The 20,401-nt window shown below is 35.2% G+C and overlaps 1 protein-coding gene across 5 annotated transcripts in view; it reads right to left on the bottom strand.

Annotated features, from left to right (window-relative positions):
* The window catches only part of LOC136032734 (DEP domain-containing protein 1B-like), a 93,660-nt gene that overhangs the window by 30,200 nt on the left and 43,059 nt on the right, over positions 1-20,401 (bottom strand). Inside the window, exons 10-11 of one of the 5 annotated variants that reach the window (XM_065713058.1) lie at positions 17,593-17,760; positions 855-1,486 (exon numbers count right to left, since the gene is read on the bottom strand). The exons of 2 other annotated variants lie outside the window; for them this stretch is intronic. In XM_065713058.1, coding sequence (XP_065569130.1) covers positions 1,361-1,486; positions 17,593-17,760 — 294 coding nt within the window. In that variant the 3' untranslated portion in view covers positions 855-1,360. Of the gene's footprint in view, positions 1-854; positions 1,487-7,331; positions 7,472-17,592; positions 17,761-20,401 lie in introns of those variants that run through there. 2 more of the 5 variants (XM_065713060.1, XM_065713062.1) reach the window with 2 other exon arrangements.

The raw sequence follows: 20,401 nt of genomic DNA, 5'->3' as shown, positions 1-20,401 counted from the left end.
ATAAAAAAAACCGTAAAAATCTGAAGTTTTGTGGCACAAGCTAGCTCAAGATTTTGCCAATTTAACTTCTTATATAAAATAACTTGTCAAATGAGGTTACAATAGCTCGTTGAATTCGTGACAATATAGTTTCTTTGTACTTTCAAATTCTGCAGTGTTGAGGGAAAACGTCTTAGTCACATTGTAGTAAATTAAGAAAGGTTCAAAATACAGATTTGAAATTTTAAGATAAAATCACATTTGAAAAAAAGCCAACAAAAGTACATAACGTCTATCCAATTACAATGTGACGGGTTCTTTTGGCACCTTTCCAAGACCTTTCTGAGTTAATAAAGTAGTACCTGACCCATATACTAATTAATATTAAATTTCAATATAATGCTTAAGGTTTTTTGATCATAGTACAAGTTGTTTCACCTTGAATTGTTGAGGAAAACCGTTCGAATCACATTATAGTAAATTAAAACAAAGCCAAAAAATGGGGAAAAGACGGATAAGAAATTTTCAGACGTAATTACATTTGAAAAATACCAAAAAGCAAAACCATGGTGGCGTAATTACTTTATCAAACCTTTTTGTTATTTTGGATTTAGCTGCTTTATCTTTCAGCTGCTGAGTCTCGTTTTTTCTTCTTTTTTTTCACTTCCGGAAGAGAAGCCAAAATATTTCAACATTTTAAAGTTTATTTTCACTTTCTTCATTAAAATCTTTACCTGTTATTCATATATCCCTTTACAATACTTTCGTTTCATTTCTGCTGAAAATCAACACTTTCCATAAACATTATTAGAACAATTGACTGATTTGGGTTTTGTGAGTGCTAAGCAATCGCAATATTCTTCAGAAAGTTCTGATTTAGATCACATCTTCAAAGTTATAATAAAAATTACAATACTGGCCAATTTAACACAAAAAGGTGGTCACAGGCATCAAATAATATCAGATTTCGAAGCAAGCTGAATCTGCGTATTAGTTTCAATGTGAATGGGCCTTAAACATCTACACCTCAATAAAATCAAGACGTTTTACGCACATAATGTTATCTAGACAAAAATCGAAACAAAGTATTAGAAAAAAGCTAGTAATAACGTTGACTTAGCAGATTCCCTTATGTCTTAATAAAATCAACATCTTTTGATCTCAGGTTGAGCAATATTTTCTCATCCTTATTGGGGAGAGGATCAATGACCTTTAAAGTGTCATTAATACATATATGTATATGTCTTCATATATAATATGCTAATATATACCATTAACATACTTAATGTACCCATAACCTATGTATATATGTTAAATAATTAAAACACAAGCTTCAAAATAGGCTCTGCAGATCCTTCACATCATCCATAAAAAAATTAAATCAAATTCTAAAGTTTTTTGATCTCAGCTTAAGCAGTTTCTTCTCAGTCTTTTTAGGGCTTAAGAATACAGCATCTTCACCGTTCGGAAAATGTTCAGAATAGATGGCAGGATGAGCTTCACGAAACTGAAAAAAAGAAATAATTGCAATGCAGCGATAATACGTTTGGCCATGGGAATCCAAAGCGTTAATGTGAAATTTTTTCTATAACTGGTTAAAAGGCACCGACTTGAAACAAGCTTATTTTACTGACTAGTTAAATCCTTTTGCTCCTATCTTATTTAGTTCTCAAGATGTTTATAATAAATACAATACAAAAAAAGACAAAATAAATAGGATATTTATAAAGTCTGTTTACTCCAAATGCACTTTATCCTCTTTTAGCACTCGAAGATGCCAGGTTGTCGAAAGCGCGTACGTGCAACATCGGAGGAACGAATAAGGGTATTCAGTTGAAACTTTGAGGTCATATTGAGGGGGTGTTGAGCTAAATCCCAAAGACACTATAAGCATTCAGGTTGTAAAACCTGGGTGTGTCTACGATACCCCAGAAACGGCTAAGGGTATAAAAGTGAAAATTTCTGAGAATATTGAGGGGCACTTTGAACTAAATGAAAAGACACTGTGTTTTTTATCCAAGATGTAAAAAAATGTATATGCAATATCGCAGGAACGGCTTAGGGTATGTATTTAAAACTTATAGGAAATGCTGAGAAGAATTTTAAGCCAAACTCAAAGACACTATTCGCGTCCAGGTTGTCAAAAGAACGTATCTGCACCCAGGAAGGTTCAAGAGTATTAAGTAGATACTTTTACAGGATATTGTTGTCGAGGTTGATGTTAAACCAAATTCAAAGACCCTATATGCATCCAGGCTGTCAAAATGGCGTATCTCTAAAATCTCAGGAATACCTAAGGGTACTAGGTTAAAACTCTAAGGGAATTCTGAGGCAAATTAAACTAGATCAAAAGACATTATGTGCATCTAAATTGTCAAAAAGGCGTATTTCAAATACCTCAGGTATGGCCAGGGGTATAAATTAACGGCTTAAGTGACCCAGCTGAAACACTGAGGGAATATTGGTTGGAGATAGGGTAGATTTAAATCTTTACTTGGAAGGACCAAGGGAAGCTTAGCAAGGAATGTAAATGTCTGAAGAAAAATGTGGTCCTATTGATTCTTATTCCACTTTTTATTTTCTATTTTGATTTGCTAATATTTATTCGACACATTAATGATACATTGATTAAAATTTAGAACGAAGTGAATTTCAACCAGACATAAATTTGGTTGCATTGATTTTTGAATTCCTGTTTTTATTTTAATCTTTTAAGCAACGATTTACAGCTATTTTTTTATAAATGAATTTATTTGAACAAACAAGTAGTTAAAACAAATTATAACACAATAAGATGCTTATAAGGAACTTGTCAATCAATATTCGTCTATAATCAAAGTTGTAACATGATTTGAGTCGTTATGGTTTCGACCCTATAGAAGAGTAAAAATTAAGCAGATTTCCCATCTATTTATTTAAATAATATTCCTCCTACCCATCCATCCAAAGTTCCATAGTACAACTATTGTTGAAAGTTATTGCAAAATTTTTTTCAAAATATTAATAGTAAGCCAAGATCTTAATTCTTGCACAGAAAAATCGAAAAATTAAAATATTTCTTTTATTAGCCAATAAAAAAAAACAAGGTTAATTAAAAACTTACAGAAATTAATTTAAAAAACTTTTCCAAAGAAAAGTAAATAGATGCACTATACCAAAACAGGAAAAAGAAAAGTTTTCAAAAGAAAAGTAAATAGCTGCCCTATACCAAAACAAGTAGAATGAAAGTAAAATAATAATTCAAATGTAAAACGAATGGAAATGACAATCAATGAATGAGACCCAAAACGAACAAAAATTAAAACGAATAATTAATTCAAATTAAAAAAAGAAATTGCTACAAACAGGAGTAGGGCTGACATCCCATAAGCTTTCTGAAGGCAAAATCGTAATTTTCTCTAAACCAAAAACAAAATATATTTTGGAAGTGTCGTGTTCTCCTTTCATCACGTCAGTAAAATACAAAATTGCTGAGACATACATGAATGAATATCATTATACGTTAAACATTCAATATACATTCATTTAATCTTTCATTAATCTTAGTTATCACGATAATTTTTTTTACTTTTTTTGTGTTATAACAAATAAGAACAGGCTAATCGACATAAAACTGTTTTCAGTAAAAGACAAATGACGCTCTGCCCTTTAGAGGGCTTAGGGGTGTCAGTCCTATTCCTATTTCTTTTTGTTTTAGGTTCGACTAGATTTCCTATTGGAATTTCTGTCCGTTTTGAGTTTCATTTATTCATTGATAATGGTTTTTGTCTGATTTAAGTTTTAATTACAATTTTACTTCATTTCTGTTTGTCTTTGTTTTCATTCGGCTCTTTACTTTTCTTTGAAAAACTTCAGAGGTATATCAGAGGCAGCACTCTAGCATTGTTTAAGTAAAGAGGCCTATACCTTCGATGTATTACTTTTTCCCCAATCACTTCGTTTGGGAGGGGTGTTAGTAGAAATTTCTGAGAGGGATGGAAGGCGCGGAGTAGAAATTTTGAGGGGGCACATTCGATTGAAAAGTCCAATTTTTAGAGTCCCTTTTAGGAGTCGAAAACGTTTAAGAGTGTAAACAGCTTCCCCTAACGTGCCTCTTTTTCTACAAACAAAACTTTTTTTGCACTATGAGACTCCTAAAAGATTTATAATTTACACTCATTTAAGTAGCGAGCCAAATTGAAAGACACCGTGAGTGGTAACAATAACGCAATGTCTGCAATTTCTCCTGAACAGTTTCTGTCATCAAATTCAAACTTTCAGGAAATGTTGAGGGGAGAGGGAAGTGAGCCCTAGATTTGGATTTGAACGGAGCTGGCCGAAAGTCAAAAAATACAATATCGACAGTATCAACGCAAACGGTGTCTTGGTATTGAGAATTAGGGCCAGTGGACTTACAGGAGAGGGTAGAGACAAATCAAAAGGTAGTGTGTGCATCCAGGTTATCAAAATTCCATGTCTTCAACATCTCCGAAACGGTTCGAGGGATGGATAGAAAATATCAAGTAGTGAAGGAAAGGGAAAAGGAGAGGGGGAGGAGGATTTGGTATTTTATGTTATGAAAAGGGCTAATTACTTTTTATTTCCTATTAATTTTTTGCGACATAATCTATACTGTAACTTGAAATCTATTCACAGTCACGTAGGGAGGCAAATGAAAAGACACTAAGATTACGACGTTATCAAAATCATGTACCTGCAATATCTTTGGAACGGCTTGAGAGATGAAGTTGAACCGTTCAGGGAGTTTCTTTGGGGGGAAGGGGAGATACAACCTTGAATTTAACAATAGGGAATGGGGTTGATGAGGGCTAAACCTATCTTTTCTCAAATCTGCCTAGAGGTTTTGAAGCTTTAAACCCCTGTGGGACTGGAATCTATTCACGGTGAGGTGGCGGTGTAAATCGAAAGTTCACGATATTTGTGTAGGCTTCAAAGTCCGCAATATGGCGAGAGCGGCTTGGAAGACCAAAATTAGTATTTTAGTAAGCTGTTGGGGGCTAAGTTGATTTCAAACTTCGACTCAAGGGGGGGGGGAAATAAATCTAAAAATATTATGTGCGGCACGACTATAGAAATAATATACCTCTAATAAATCAGAAATAGATTAGAGGACGAAATTAATGTGTTTGTGGAAGGGGCAAGGGACAAGGCATCTTCAAACTTTGTATTAGGTGGAAACGACGAAAAATGTTTTGTTTCCATCTCACTTAATCATTTTTGCAGTATCAAGCCCCTATTGGAATAAGAATTTATTATTGTCTAGTAGTAAGGGATCAGAGGAATTTCTGTAAATCAAAAGACGCTGTGTGGTGCGAGGTTATCAAAATGACGTATCTGCAATTTCTCCGGAACGACAAGGGGCATCAAGTCAATACTTTCAGGTATCATTTGGAGGGTCATATGAAGCTCTCTCCGATTCACCTAAGTATTTTTAAGCTATAGACCTCAATGGGACCTATAATCTATTCGTTGTAAGTAGCAAAGTGAACCAAAAGACACGGCGTCTTGCCAGATGATCAGGATAGCGCATCTACAAGATCCTAGAAATTGCTTTGGGGATCAAGTTTAAAGTCTTAATGAGTGTTGGGGGGGGGGAGCAGTGTACTTCGAATTTGACTTGAGAGGAGAGGGCAGATGATAAGGATTTAAAGATACGATATCTAATCCGTTTAATAACTTTGATATCGTGATGAACTAAAATCTTTTCCCGTTTAAATAGTGATATAGAGCAAAAAGTAAAACAAAAAAACAAAAAAACACGTGCTTTCAGACAATTAAGGGGGTTCAATGCCTAAACAATTCCACTATCTTATCCATTACGAACTTTCTTAGATTGTGCGGCCAAACTTATTAAAATTACTTGTAGAGCATTGACAAAGGATCTCTGAAAACGAAAACGAAAAAACTCGAAAGAAAACGAAAACGAAATAAAAACGAAAAGAACTAAAAGCCGGCACCTACTTTCCCAGACATCTAATTATTTATTTAGCTTCTCCTGTTTTGTGCCGGAGACAGAGATGTTCAGTTTTAAGGATACCGACATCATTAGAAATTGTTGATTTTTTTTTTTTTTTTGATTAATCAGAGCATGATTTTCTTTTTAAAGCTCAGAAAAAGGCAATCTCGAAAAATGTTTTAGGATATCTCCTAGGACACGGACAAATACCAGCTCAAAGGATTTGAGCGATTTGGCAGCTCAGAGAATTCTCTATGGCCCTATCCTGAAAACCTTACCGGCATAGGAGAAGTGCAATTTCATTATTGTTTGAATAAAATTTGTAGTCAAACCACTTATTCTCAATAGCTAGGAGAATTCACTAATGAGCTCTTTGTTTTTGAGACCTTTAGCCGACGTTGAGACTCGCGAAATTATTTTAAGGTATATAATCTCCTTAAAATAGTTGATCTACATTATCTTACGAACAGCTTGGATGGTCGCTTTGAAATTTTGACATTTTCAGGGGTTTTGGAGGACTAAAGAAAAGTCATATTTTGGCTTACGGAAATACTCCTTTGAATCCAGATTGTCAAAACGACATATCCAAAACACCTCAGGGACGACAAGCGGGGACAAAACTGGATCTTTCAGACTTTTAAGAGAGGGGGATGAGGGGACTTCACATTATGTCTTTAAAGGAAGGAGATGTCTGGGCCAAAAAATGTGTGTATGAAATCCTCCTAAGAATTTTAGCATTAATAGCCCCGAGGGAACTTTGAGTATATTCACGGTGAAGAAGTGAGATAAATCAAAATACAGAATCTTAACCCAGTCTCTTAAAATAGCGTATCTGTAATATCTCTGTCACAACTTGGGAGTTAGTTAGAGCTTTCAGCGAGTGTTTAGGGAGGGCAAGGAGGTATAGGATACTACATTTAGGGAAGGGATATAAGGGCAACAAAACATTTTTTCTCCTTAATATTAGTTTGGTCGAAAAGAGACCGATAATCATTTATTGAAAGCTGAAATATTAAATCTGGGAGCTGTTGATCCCTTTGGAGATGTTGACTTTAAATGTTTTTTTTTTTTTTCATTCCAGACCAAAAGATAGATAAATGTTCTGGACACACGAAAATGGAATCATAAATTTTGTCTTCCAATCAGATTGGAAAAGTCACAAGTTTCTCGACCAGATGGAGTCGTATGCAAAAAATAAATGAACTTATAAATAAACTTAATTTGGCTTATCGGTTCGTGAAGCCCGGAAATGGGTCTAGTCTTGCTTCATTTCTAGCAACTAAATCTTTAATTTACTGGCTGGTAAATATTTTAAAAGAATCAGTAAAAATCAATATTTCGATTGCCTGTATCTAGTATATCTATAAAATTGGCTGTAGCCTAACAATTGAACTAATCATGGCCAAAATGTGTATTAAAACATGTTCAAAACAGGCAAGTTGTAGTCTCAGATTTGGGCTTGAACAGCAACTTAAATATGTCTGATGCACAAATAACACAGTATAATTCAACCTACCGAAGGTGAACAAAACGTCCCTAAAAAAAGAAATAAAAAAGAAAATAATGATAATAATTTGAACAATTTATTTGAGAATGAACTAGAAAAGAAATTAGAATTTTAATTTAATGGCCACGTAGAGAAGTAACAACATTGTGTGAGAAGCTGGCATAGGGTAAAAACATTTACTAACTTTAACTCATTTATATGTGAGTAATAATTTATTACTTATATTTGTATATATCAATATAGAAACAATCATTATTATTTAAAACTAATTAATTATAATTACAAATTTTACATAACATCTATATAATTTTTATTTTTTATTTTTGAGTATCTTTGGTGATTGATGATTGGCATCACCCTCTTTGAACAGGCGTATTAGTATGCTGCTTTTCCAATTAAGTTTTCTATAGGGTGTTGGCTTGTGAGATGTTTCAAACAGGCTAAATTGGCTACTTAGCTCTACTTTTGCAGTATTACCAGAGTTTCTAATAAGTTTTCTTCTTAATTTAAATTCTCAAAGGTGTTTTCTATAGGGTGTTGGCTTGTGAGATATTTCAAACAGGCTAAATTGGCTACTTAGCTCTACTTTTGCAGTATTACCAGAGTTTCTAATAAGTTTTCTTCTTAATTTAAATTCTCAAAGGTGTTTTCTATAGGATGTTGGCTTGTGAGATGTTTTAAACAGGCTAAATTGGCTACTTAGGTCTACTTTTGCAGTATTAGCAGAGTTTCTAATAAGTTTTCTTATTCATTTAAATTCTCAAAGGTGTTCTCTATAGGGTGTTGGCTTGTGTGATGTTTCGAACAGGCTAAATTGGCTACTTAGGTCTACTTTTGCAGTATTAGCAGAGTTTCTAATAAGTTTTCTTATTCATTTAAATTCTCATAGGTGTTTTCTATAGGGTTTGGCTTGTGAGATGTTTCACACAGGCTAATTGGCTACTTAGTCTACTTTCGCAGTACCAGCAGAATTTCTAATAAGTTTTCTTATTCATTTAAATTATCAAAGGTGTTTTCTATAGGGTGTTGGCTTGTGAGATGTTTCAAACAGGCTAAATTGGCTACTTAGGTCTACTTTTGCAGTATTAGCAGAGTTTCTAATAAGTTTTCTTATTCGTTTAAATTCTCATAGGTGTTTTCTATAGGGTTTTGGCTTGTGAGATGTTTCACACAGGCTAAATTGGCTACGTAGGTCTACTTTCGCAGTATTAGCAGAATTTCTAATAAGTTTTCTTATTCATTTAAATTATCAAAGGTGTTTTCTATAAGGTGTGGCTTGTGAGGTGTTGCAATCAGGCCAAATGGGCTATTTATTAGTTAACATGCTAGGTTTTAGATAGAGCTTTTTTGTGTTTTCTTTATTTTAGGGTATTTAAAAGGAAAGTTGTACTTTATTACAATTATTAATTAGTTGCAATAGTTAGTTAATTATTAGTTTGTATGCTAGGTTTTAGCAGAGGACAACAGAGCTTGTACATGTTATTTTTGTCCTTTACTTTATAGTCTAAATTAAAGTAAAGTTGCAATCTACTGCAACTATTTATTAGTTGCATTAGTTAGTTAATTATTAGATAATCATGCTAGGTTTTGGAGGACAACAGAGCTTGTATATGTTATTTTTGTCCTTTACTTTATAGTCTAGTAAAGTTGCAATTTACTGCAACTAGTTGCATTAGAGTTAATGATAATCATGCTAGAGGACAACAGATAGGGGAATGTCATACAGATAGGTAGAGTCTCCATAGGAGGCTTAGACCAAGTAGGACCTTGTCCCAGTGGGGCCCATAATAGAAACTGGGAAACCCTCTCCTGGGGGTCATAATTACAGGTGGAGGAGGAAGAAGGCCCCTCAAATGTACACTCAGCAGGGCCAACTGCCGTTTTCACACGTCAGATGAGTTACAAACCTTCTCCCAGTAATGGGTTAAATTGCATGGTGAAGCAGAACACCATTGCGGGAGAATCCTCTATAGGAGGACAACTGCGACAGGGCGTAAGATCCAGATTTATGGACAACGGCCTCTGTAAAGGGCTGCCTCGACCCTTTCGGGGTACCTGCAAGACTGGGAAACTTGCGGTCAATTTTTCCCACTTGAGGAGTGGCGCCCCTCGAGGAAATTATAGCCTAGTAAACAACACAGCACTCGTACGGGATTCTGATTATTGGATAATTTTCTGGGCTTGGTTTGTTTTGATGGGCGTTTTCGGGCAGAAAAACCTCTTCCTAGCTAATTTATCTACTATGGGCTGCCTCCCCGTAGTAGCATAATATTTGTAGGCATAAATATATAATGAATCGGAGGTAATAGGCTTGGGACTGTCTGTGCAGGATTTCGACTCTTGTTGATAGAAGAGCATCGCCAAGTGCTGAAAACCATGTTGTGACCAAGATGGGCCCAGGATTGCACAAAGCCTCCAACTTACAGGAGGTCCCAGGGTCTTCTTGCTGTCCGGTTCTAAGCCGGCTTAAGCGCTTCGGTGTAGACTTGAGAAGATATGTTGGTCCTCATCCTGCACTGGTATCCGGGATCACTGCTTTTCTTGTGGCCAAAAAAATTTCAAAGATTTAAAGAACATGAAAATTGGAACTTGGAATGTTACGACGTAAAAACGACTATCGCATCGACATATTGACTGGCGAATTCAGACGGTTTGAACTGGATTTATTGGGAGTTTCAGAAACTAATATCCCAGGGGTAAGAAGCATGAAATTAGGTGACATAGAATTTGTTTACTCAGGCAGGAAGGATGGGGTACATAGACAGGGAGTAGGGCTCATGATGAATAAGGAAGCTGCTAAGTCTTGTTTAGGCTGGGAAGGTATTAATAATAGAATACTAATTGCTCATTTTATGACTAAAAAGTTTAGGGTTTCAGTTATAGTAGTATATGCCCCCATTGAACCAACTGATGGAGATACTAGTGACTCAGATGAATTTTACTTACAGTTACAGGAGCAAATAGACAGGGTACCAGGTAGAAATATGGTGTTTTTGCTAGGAGATCTTAATGCCCAGGTTGGTAGAAATAGGGATAGATGGTATCCTAACCTAGGTAAATTTGGTGCAGGAAAAGAAAACAGTAATGGCTATAGGCTTTTGCAATTTTGTAGGTATAACAACCTAGTTATAACCAATACGGTGTTTGGTCACAAAATGGCCCATAAGTTGACATGGTATTCACGTGATGGTAAGACAGCAAACCTTATTGATTATGTTATTGTAAACAGAAGACTAGCAGGATCAATACAAGATACTAGGGTGTATAGGAGTGCCGTTATTGATGTTAAAAGTAAAGATCACCATCTAGTAGTGTCTAAGGTTAATTTAAAGCTGAAATTTAGGAAGGGTAACTCCCTCCCGGGAAGTTATGATGTTGGTAGACTTCAGGATGAAAATTTGAGAAAAAAATTCCAGGAACAGTTGAGTATTAAACTTGAGGGTTTAAAATTTGACAATGTGGAAGATGGATGGAATAATTTCAGAAAAACAATTCGTGAAGTTGCTGATGGTGTCCTAGGGAAGAGTGCTAAGACTGCAACTAGGAATATTAGTGAAAAAGCTTTAGGTTTAATAGAGAGTAGAAGGGGTTTGTATAAGAATTATCTGAGTGATAGGTCGTATGAAAACAAAAAGAATGTAAAGAAAGTGGAGAAAGCATTAAAATATGAACTAAGGAGATGTGAAGTGGAGGCGATGGATAAAATTGCTGAGGATCTGGAAGATGCGGCTAGACGGCATAATAGTAAAATATTATACTGGCATGTTAATAAATTGAAAGGGAGTAGCCAATCCGGACTAGTCCCAGTTAAAGATAGAAATGGGGCCACAATTAGTGATAAGGAAAAAGTTAAAGAAAGATGGGTGGAACATTTTGAGAATGTGCTAAACCGAGATACAGTTGCAGGAAAAGATATAGATGAAAATGAAAAAGTTTGTGATACCTTGGATGTGAAGGAAGATTTGTTTAGTGAGGAAGAATTAGCGACAGTACTAAAAGGATTAAAAAATAATAAGGCCCCAGGTGCTGATAGTATGATTAATGAGTTTCTTAAATATGGTGGCTCTGAGGTTAGGAATAAGCTACTGAAGATTATGAACATGATTTTTGAAAAAGGGGAAGTACCCAATGATTTTAGGAAAACCTTAATTAAAACACTGTATAAGAAAGGTGACAAGAGTGAGTGTCGTAATTATCGAGGCACTAGTCTGGTCTCTGTAGGTAGCAAATTACTGAGTAATATGATACTTTTTAGACTGAGATATGCTGTTGACAAAGTTTTAAGGGAAGAACAATGCGGTTTTAGAAAAGGTAGAGGATGTGTCGACCATGTTTTCACTCTTAGGTTAATAATTGAGAAGTTTCTTCGTTGTCAAACACCTTTGGTCCTTAGTTTTATCGATTATGAGCAAGCTTTCAATTCTGTTGATAGAACAGCGTTAACAAAGGTCTTATCGTTATATGGTATACCAGAAAAATACATTAAAGTGATTTGCGCTATGTACGAGAATAATACTGCTGCGGTTAAGGTAGGAAATGAGGTTAGCAACTGGTTTTGTATTAAATCAGGAGTTAAGCAGGGTTGTGTTCTATCCCCCTTTATATGGATCATTTTGATGGACTTCGTCTTAAGGAGCACAGGAAAGGCAATTGGAGACCATGGAATCAAATGGGGAGGAAGAACGCTCCTGGACTTAGGTTATGCTGATGATTTAAGCATATTAGATGAAATTGTGAGCAAAATGAATAAATTTTTAGAGGTTTTACGAGTTCAGGGTGCTAAAATAGGCTTTAAAATTAATGTTAAGAAGACTAAGTCACTAAGGCTAGGAATAAGTGAAGATGAACAGGTGACATTAGATAACGAAAAGATTGATCAGGTTGGGAGCTTCAGTTACCTTGGTAGTATTATTAGTAAAGATGGTGGGAGCAGTGAAGATGTTAAAAGTAGAATAGCTAAGGCCCAGGGTGTTTTTTCACAGTTAAAAAAAGTTTGGAAGAATAGAAAGATAAGTCTACAAACCAGTATTAGAATATTGGAAGCTACAGTGATGACAGTGGTCAAATATGGCTCTGAAGCATAGGCACTCCGAAAAGCAGATGAAAATTTACTAGATGTTTTCCAGAGAAATTGCCTACAGATTGTTCTGGGTACCCGGTTGACTGACCGTATTTCAAACAGTAGGTTGTATGAAAAGTGTGGTTCAATCCCGCTTTCTGGGGCTATAATGAAAGAAAGGTTGAGATGGCTAGGCCACGTTCTACGGATGAAGGATGACAGATTACCGAAGATTGTCCTTTGTGGCCAACCGTCTGGGGCTACACGGAAAGCAGGTCGTCCTTGTCTGGGTTGGGAGGATGTCATAAATAAAGATTTAAAGGAAATGGGAACTTCCTGGGAGGGTGTAAAGAGGGAGGCTTTAAATAGATTAGGTTGGAGGAGGAGCGTGCGTAGCTGTGTTGGCCTCAGGCGGCTTGGTGCTGCAGTGAGTTATTAGTAGTAGTAGTAGTATCTATGAAGACACCTGTAATTGAGTCCACCTATTTTATTGTCTCAGATTGGCTTAGATCTATGGGGCATATCAACAGAGGAAAGGGGAATGCAATGAAGAAAGGACAACGCAAAAAAACTGTTTTATTAATTCGCGCAACCAATATAGACTCAAATTTATTTTTGCCGCCAACGACCAAACAACTTATGGGACAAATAATTTATGTTGTGATATAAAGTTGTATTATCCAACTGGAAATTAACTGGAGCTGAGTTTTTCTTTCATCTTTGTATATCTTTTGTATTTTCCTCCTTTTCCCGTTGATAATAAAGCCAAAATATTTTAAAGTTTATTCTTATTAGTAAAATGAAAAGTGTTTTGTTATTTTTCCAAAATCCTGCGGAAAAATCATATGTGTTATCGATATTTTGTTTTCCTAAGAGAAAAAAATGTTTTTGAAAAAAAGTGGGCTGTATCGATTTGTGAAAACAGCGGCTTCCCTAAAGTTCAGTCTTAATAGAAAAGTCTTACCACGTCTTTCTTCACCAGTCGCTTTACCAGTTATCTATTATGCTTTAGTGATGATGAATGGGCTATCATCATCACTAAAAATCATTTAGTGATTTTTAATACAGATTAAATAAAAAAAACAAGTTTTTTTTTAGCTGAAAGTAAGGAGCGACATTAAAACTTAAAACGAACAGAAATTACTCCGTGTATGGAAGGGGCTGTTCCTCCCTCAACGTCCCACTCTTTACGCTGAAGTTTTACTCTTTCTCTCAATTGGTGGGAGAGGAGGCCTAGTTGCCCTCCAATTTTTCGGTTACTTAAAAAGGCAACTAGAATTTTTAATTTTTAACGAACGTTTTTATTAGTAAAAAATATACGTAACTTACAAATTAACTTACGTAACGAACTTCTATATTCGTATATTTTTATTATGTATATGAGGAGGTTTGCCCCCTCGTTAATACCTCACTCTTTACACTAAAGCTTTAATTTTGTCCCAATTCTTTAAGATTGACCCCTGAATCACAAAGGCTGTAGAATAAATAGTTGAAATTACTAAAAATACTTTAGCTTCAAGAGCGAGGTATTTAGGAAGAGATGAGCCCCCAATATGCGTAATAATCTCTGTTCGTTTTAAGTCTTAATGCTGGTCCTTACGTTTAGCTGAAAAAACTTTTTCATATTTATTTTTTCACTGTTTTTTTTTAAATAATGCTAGAAAATCCTGCACCCCCTTCATGGAATTTCTCTTCTCCCATGACAAATTCCTCCAAGAAAAGATCCTCCCACGTATCCCCCTCCCCTCAGCCCCCCAACCAAAAAATCATCCTGAAAAGGTCTGTACACTTCCAAATAACCATTACTGTAAGTAAACGCTGGTCAAAGTTTGTAACTTGCAGCCCTTCCCTGGGGATTGTGGGGAGTAAGTAAGCTCCAAAGACATAGTTATTATGTTTTTCGACTATGCTGAACAAAATGGCTATCTCACAATTTTGATCCGTTGACTTTGGGGGGAAAATGAGCGTAGGAGGGGGCCTAGGTGCTCTCCAATTTTTTTGTCACTTAAAAAGGGCACTAGAACGTTTAATTTACGTTAGAATGAGCCCTCCTGCGACATTCTAGAACCACTTGGTCGATACGATCACCCCTGGGAAAAAAAAACAACAAAAAACAAACAAACAAATAAACACGCACCCGTGATCGGTCTTCTGGCAAAAAAAAAAAAAATACCAAGTTCCACATTTGTGTAGATAAGAGCTTGAAACTTCTACAGTAGGGTTCTCTGATACGCTGAATGCGATGGTGTGATTTTCGTTAAGATCGTATGAATTTTAGGGGGTGTTTCCCCTTATTTTCCAAAACAATGCAAATTTTCTCAGGCTCGTAACTTTTGATGAGTAAGACTAAATTTTATGAAACTTATATATTTAAAATTAGCATAAAAATCCGATTCTTTTGATACTTCTACTGGTATCAAAATTCCGTTTTTTAGAGTTTCGTTTACTATTGAGCCGGGTCGCTCCTTACTACAGTTCGTTACCACGAACTGTTTGATAAACTAAAGATTAGATGAACTTTTTTCAATTACCTCATTTTTCCATTTACCATTTTTTATCATTTTTTTTTACCTTTTTCAATTAAGTTTCTTCTCCGACTCCCTCTTTACACCAGAAATACATACCCGCAGAATGAACATGAATTATGCAGTATTTTAATTTAGCTGCCCAAGCTCAAACATCACGGTTGCGTTAAGCTCTATGTGATCTTTCTGATTGTGTATGTACATACTTGAGCTACAGTACCGTTTTCTGAATGATCGATTTTTCGTGTTTTTTGTAACACGAAATAACGTTTATATGAAGTTTTCTTGTCAGTTTTATTTTTTTTTTTTTTAGACGATAGTTCTACCGTCTGCCTTATCCAGAAATTTAAGTCACTGGAAAATATAGAGAAAGAAAAGAGTATTCTGATTCAGTTCACTAACTGAGAAACAAAGATTTTGGTAGAATTACGAGTTATGTTCAACATACAATCATAAAGAGGCTTAGAATAGATTAGAATGGAGAAGGAGCGTGCATATCTTTCTGATTGTGTATGTACATACTTGAGCTACAGTACCGTTTTCTGAATGTTCGATTTTTCGTGTTTTGTATATATGTTTATATAAAGTTTTCTTGTCAGTTTTTTTTTTTTTGGGGGGGGGGTTCTTCTACTCCACCTATTCCTTTTTTGTAGTATGGCGGGTTATAAATAAAATTCATTTATTCATAAAATGAGCCAAATACTGATTTTCTCCAATTGGTGGGAAGTTTGCAGGGTAGGCCTGACAAGGGGATTGGAAAGACAGGAGAAACAGCAAATTACAGGGAACAAGAAGTGTTGGAAGAATTCTGAGCGTCGATTCTGCGCATGAAGAAGGGGAGTTGTTTTTTTTTTCTTATTTACGATGACCTGTTTTAAAGTTTCAGCTCAATAAAATATTACATACAAAAGAACTTTGTATACAAATTAAGACGAAAAAATTAAGGAAGGAAAAAAATTTTGCTGCATTGTTTCGAGACGCCTTTTTTTTAAAGACACAAAACAGAATTCTTTGTAATAAATGATTTTGATACGTATTTACGTAAACAAACAAATGCATTCTTCTTGTTGTTGACAGTATGACAGATAAAACACACTGTTCCAAATTAAAATTGTTTTAAATAAAATACAATTGACACTCAAGTGGCTTAGAGGGTTTTAGAGGGGAAGGGGTGGGTAGCACCACAACTATTCGTAAACCTTGATTAGGCCTGCGGTATCATTATTTTTGCTATGTTGTTGTTGTTGATGTTTTGGAAAATAAAAACTGTTCGTGTTGCCAAAATGTTTGTGTTGCCAAAATTTGTGTTACCGATGTTTGTGCTGCCAAAATTTGTGTTGCCGATTTTTGATGTTTGTGTTGCCAAAATTTTGGCAACACAATATTCAAAATAGCCAATCTTTTTGGGTGAATTGCAAATAAAACTCTATCCATTAGAAGGTTTAGGAGGGTATGGTACTAATCATGTTTGTGGTAATATCTATTCGTTTTAAGTTGAAGGATGACAATCGTCTTTTCGATCAATCGTCTAGAGCTAAACGGAAAGCAGTTCGTTCTCGGTTGGGGTGAGAGAATGCCGTTTAGAAAGATTTAAGGACAATGGGAACTTCCGTGGAGGGTGTAAAGAGGGAGGTTAAGAATAGATTAGGATGGAGGAGGAGCGGGCATAGTTGTGTTGGCCTCAGGCGGATTGGTGCTACGGTGAGTTGTTAGTAGTAGTAGTATTACATCATCTATCATCTTATGTTCCATGTGATAATTCACTTTAATTTCAGTTTTTTTGGGGTTTTATGTATTAATTACTAGTAATTCCTGTTTGTTTAAAATTTAAGATTATTGATGTTTGAATTTTAAAGATTTAACTATTTATTTTTGCTTGTTTATTTTCAGGCAGACTAATGCGTTACTGGTCTAGTCTAGTTACTAGTCAACCAAATGAAAATATTGAAAAATCCCCGTTTTAAGGTATAAATGGACCCAAGGTGAACCCAGGAGGCAAAAAATATCTTTGTTTTCATGTTCTTGGTACTTTCAGTATTACATTCGACAAGTTACAACGCCTAATCTATCCATATGACTTACCATTTACAATGGTAAAGAAATATCAATAAAAACAGATAGATATATAAAATAAAGATATAAGTAAAATTCAACACCGTACATTTGGCAAGCATAACTGAGCCCTATTACATAAACTGCAAACAAATTGAAAATATGTTTTTATATCTCCATATACCTATTTTTTAAATACTATTTCAGTTTAACAGTGAACTCCGGGGTCTGTGTCAACACAGTTCCAACAGATTTCTGGAATCATACTGGCCCCATATAGAAAATCTAAGAAACAAAATAACATTACTAAAACAATACAACTGATTAAAACTGAATTTCAGTTTTCAATTAAAGTTTTCAAGTTTTCAAGAATCAAAAAATTCAGTTTTAATCAGTTGTATTGTTTTAGTAATGTTATTTTGTTTCTTAGATTTTCTATATGGGGCCAGTATGATTCAATGCGAGATTCTGGTCTACGCCTATTCTATTCATATGATGGTAGAGAGTGACAAACCTGCTTTAATTTCTTTTTCTTATCTTTGGGATTCAGTTTCTGGTCATTCACAATTTGATCCAAAAGTTGAGATAGAGCGTCATTCAGCTTCTGCTCTCTCTGAGATTCATAAGTGCCTGGTGAGACCTGGAGGCAGTATGATATAGGTAGCATCAAATCATCAATGGTCTGGAGAATTGTGATAAAGCAGAAAAAAAAGAATGAAAAATGCAATCAAACTACTTATAAAGCCAAGGAATTACCAAACTAGATATATTACCACTAAGCTTAGACAAATCGAAAATACTAGAAGTTATGTTAGCAAGAGCTTTCAGAACGTTCTAGATATGCAAAAAAAAGAATAGAAGACCTTAACGTAAGCCACTAGTTACGAAGCTGTGAGGGATAAAATTCAAAAGTGCCTGAAAAAAAAAAACGAAATGTCAATGAAATAAAAAGGCGAAACTAAAACCAAAATAAAAAATATTAAAGAGTTGGCAAAACATTTAGAAACTAAAAAGCAAATACATGCAGAATTTATTACTAACACTCAACCATACTTTACACTAGAAACAAATACAGGGTACATTGAAGGAAAGGACGGTATCAGCAATCCATAAGGAAGCAGTATAGTCCCTGTAACAGCGTTGGTATTCTAAAGTGTTTTAAGAAAAAATCTCAACAAAATTGGTCAAAGCTTCCGTAATAACTGAACTTTTCTATGTTATGAGAGTCTAGTCAGATATTGGCGACATGGTGTTTACTTCATATGTTCATTCAATCTAGCAATAAAATTTCATAGTAAAAAACTTTTAGACATTAGACGAGTTACAAATTCTACTGAATCATATTTGATACTAAGCAACAGGCACATAGGCAATTTCTTTGTTAGGGAGAGTTATATCTGAGTTTATTAAGGTACAGACATAGGAGGAAGACGTCGGCAGCCAATAAGGAAACAGTACGATCCCCATGGAAGCGACTACACATGTCTCAATAAAATGGACTTAAGATTTAGAAATTGCTCAATTGTTTATGCAATGGTAAATCAAGGGTCTAGTTAGAGAGTAGAAAGACGGCGCTTACTTCTTGAATTCATTTTTATCACAAATAGTATCCTTCTTTGCGACTTTTAGAAATTGTGAGCTGTCATTCTTAATACTGTACTATAAGCACTCAGACACAAGATACGTACGAAAATTTGGCAGCACAAATAAAGTAAAAAAGAAACACACAAACATGTAAGACAAATTTCTCCAATGCATATTACTAATCCGAAGAATGGCAGTATTGATACAGCACAACAAAGTATAACGTGGGTATAATGGGTGTATATGCTTTCACTGACATTAAAAGTAACGACCATCATTTACTAGTGCCTCGGACTATATTATGTAGCATCATAAAAGACCTAGATTCCTTGTTTATTTCCTTGATCAACTTATTAGTCTACTTATCTTTTTTGCCCCAATTTACAGAAATAGAATTTCATTGGTTAAAAAAAGCTTGAATTTTATCAGTGAGTGGAGTACTAGGTTGTCACATTACAAAGACAAAGCTTGAATTTCTGTCCCTGCTGAGACTTTTCCGTGAAATGATGTAAAAACTGACCCCCCTTTCCTTGCTTTTGGTAAAATGACGGGCTTTTGTAATCTAGGAAATCTAGGAAGGGTTACCGCTTGCCGCAGTGGGTCTTATTTGTACAAACTTTTTTTTTTATTGCGGCATCCTTATTTTTTTTTTATTGTATTACTTATTTTTATAAATTGTATTATTGGTTGAAATGATGGGTGAACCAGTAGTATAAGTGTGAGCAATCGATGAGTATTTCTTATTTATTGTTTGGATTAGTTGACTATGAATGACTCAAGATTCATTTAAGAAAAACAGCTTTTCTAATTTTGACCAAGGCCGCAACAAAACTATGCTATTCTTTTAAATATCAACAAATAACAAGATCAACGAATCATGAACGATTAAATTGCACTGTCAAAAAAAGAATAAAGAGTTTGTAAAACGATTGATACGGTATCTCAAGGGTTCAATTTTATTCCTGCTTCGGATAGGCAGATGCTTAGTAGGAGTTAGATGTATAAGTAGGGGGTAGAAACGAGCTATACTTCTGACTCGCGAACAGGGAGTATCCAAACGAGGATAAATTCGTATCTGCACTCACGGAGTGGGGGGATTTTTAGCAGCATGAGAGCAGACTTATAAGACACATAATCTGTAATGAGTATGATTTTTGCAGCCCTTTCTGTAAGGTTTCGATGTCACAACTAAAACATTCTGTATCATGCACTTGAGGGCCCAGACCAGAGGTGCGTAATCAAGTAATGCCCGTATATAACACAGACATACCATTTCGATTTGCGTTATAGAAAAACCCAGGCACCCCAAAGCAATCAATTCTCTTAAGGCAAAACTTCCTATTTTTACTAGGCTAGCAACATGTGGGCTAAAGGAGCAGTATGAAATAAAAGTGAATCTAGTATAACAACGGTTGATATAACTGGATACAAGGGTTATGGACAGGAGAGATCCAGTTTGAGAGGGTTGAACCTCCTTACTTTCCTTTTATTCTCGTTGAATTGGAGCCCATAGGAGTCAGACCGATCAACAAAATTCGATTTGAGGTCACTAATGAACTGTGAATAACTTGGTGCTTGTCCACTAGGTACTTCAGCAAGCCGCATAAGTCATCGACACATTTAAAACGACTCTCAACTCCAGAAAGCACCTAACCGCTAGAAACAGCAGGGCTGCAAGTTTTGAGGTGCCATGAGGTGCATCCCATGTTATTTTGGCCCATTCCAAATTGAAATCTCCA

Source organism: Artemia franciscana, chromosome 11, assembly GCF_032884065.1.
Source record: "Artemia franciscana chromosome 11, ASM3288406v1, whole genome shotgun sequence".
Lineage (NCBI taxonomy): Eukaryota > Metazoa > Arthropoda > Branchiopoda > Anostraca > Artemiidae > Artemia > Artemia franciscana.
The sequence above is the reverse complement of the archived record's forward strand: the minus strand, read 5'-3'. Positions and strand labels throughout refer to the sequence as shown.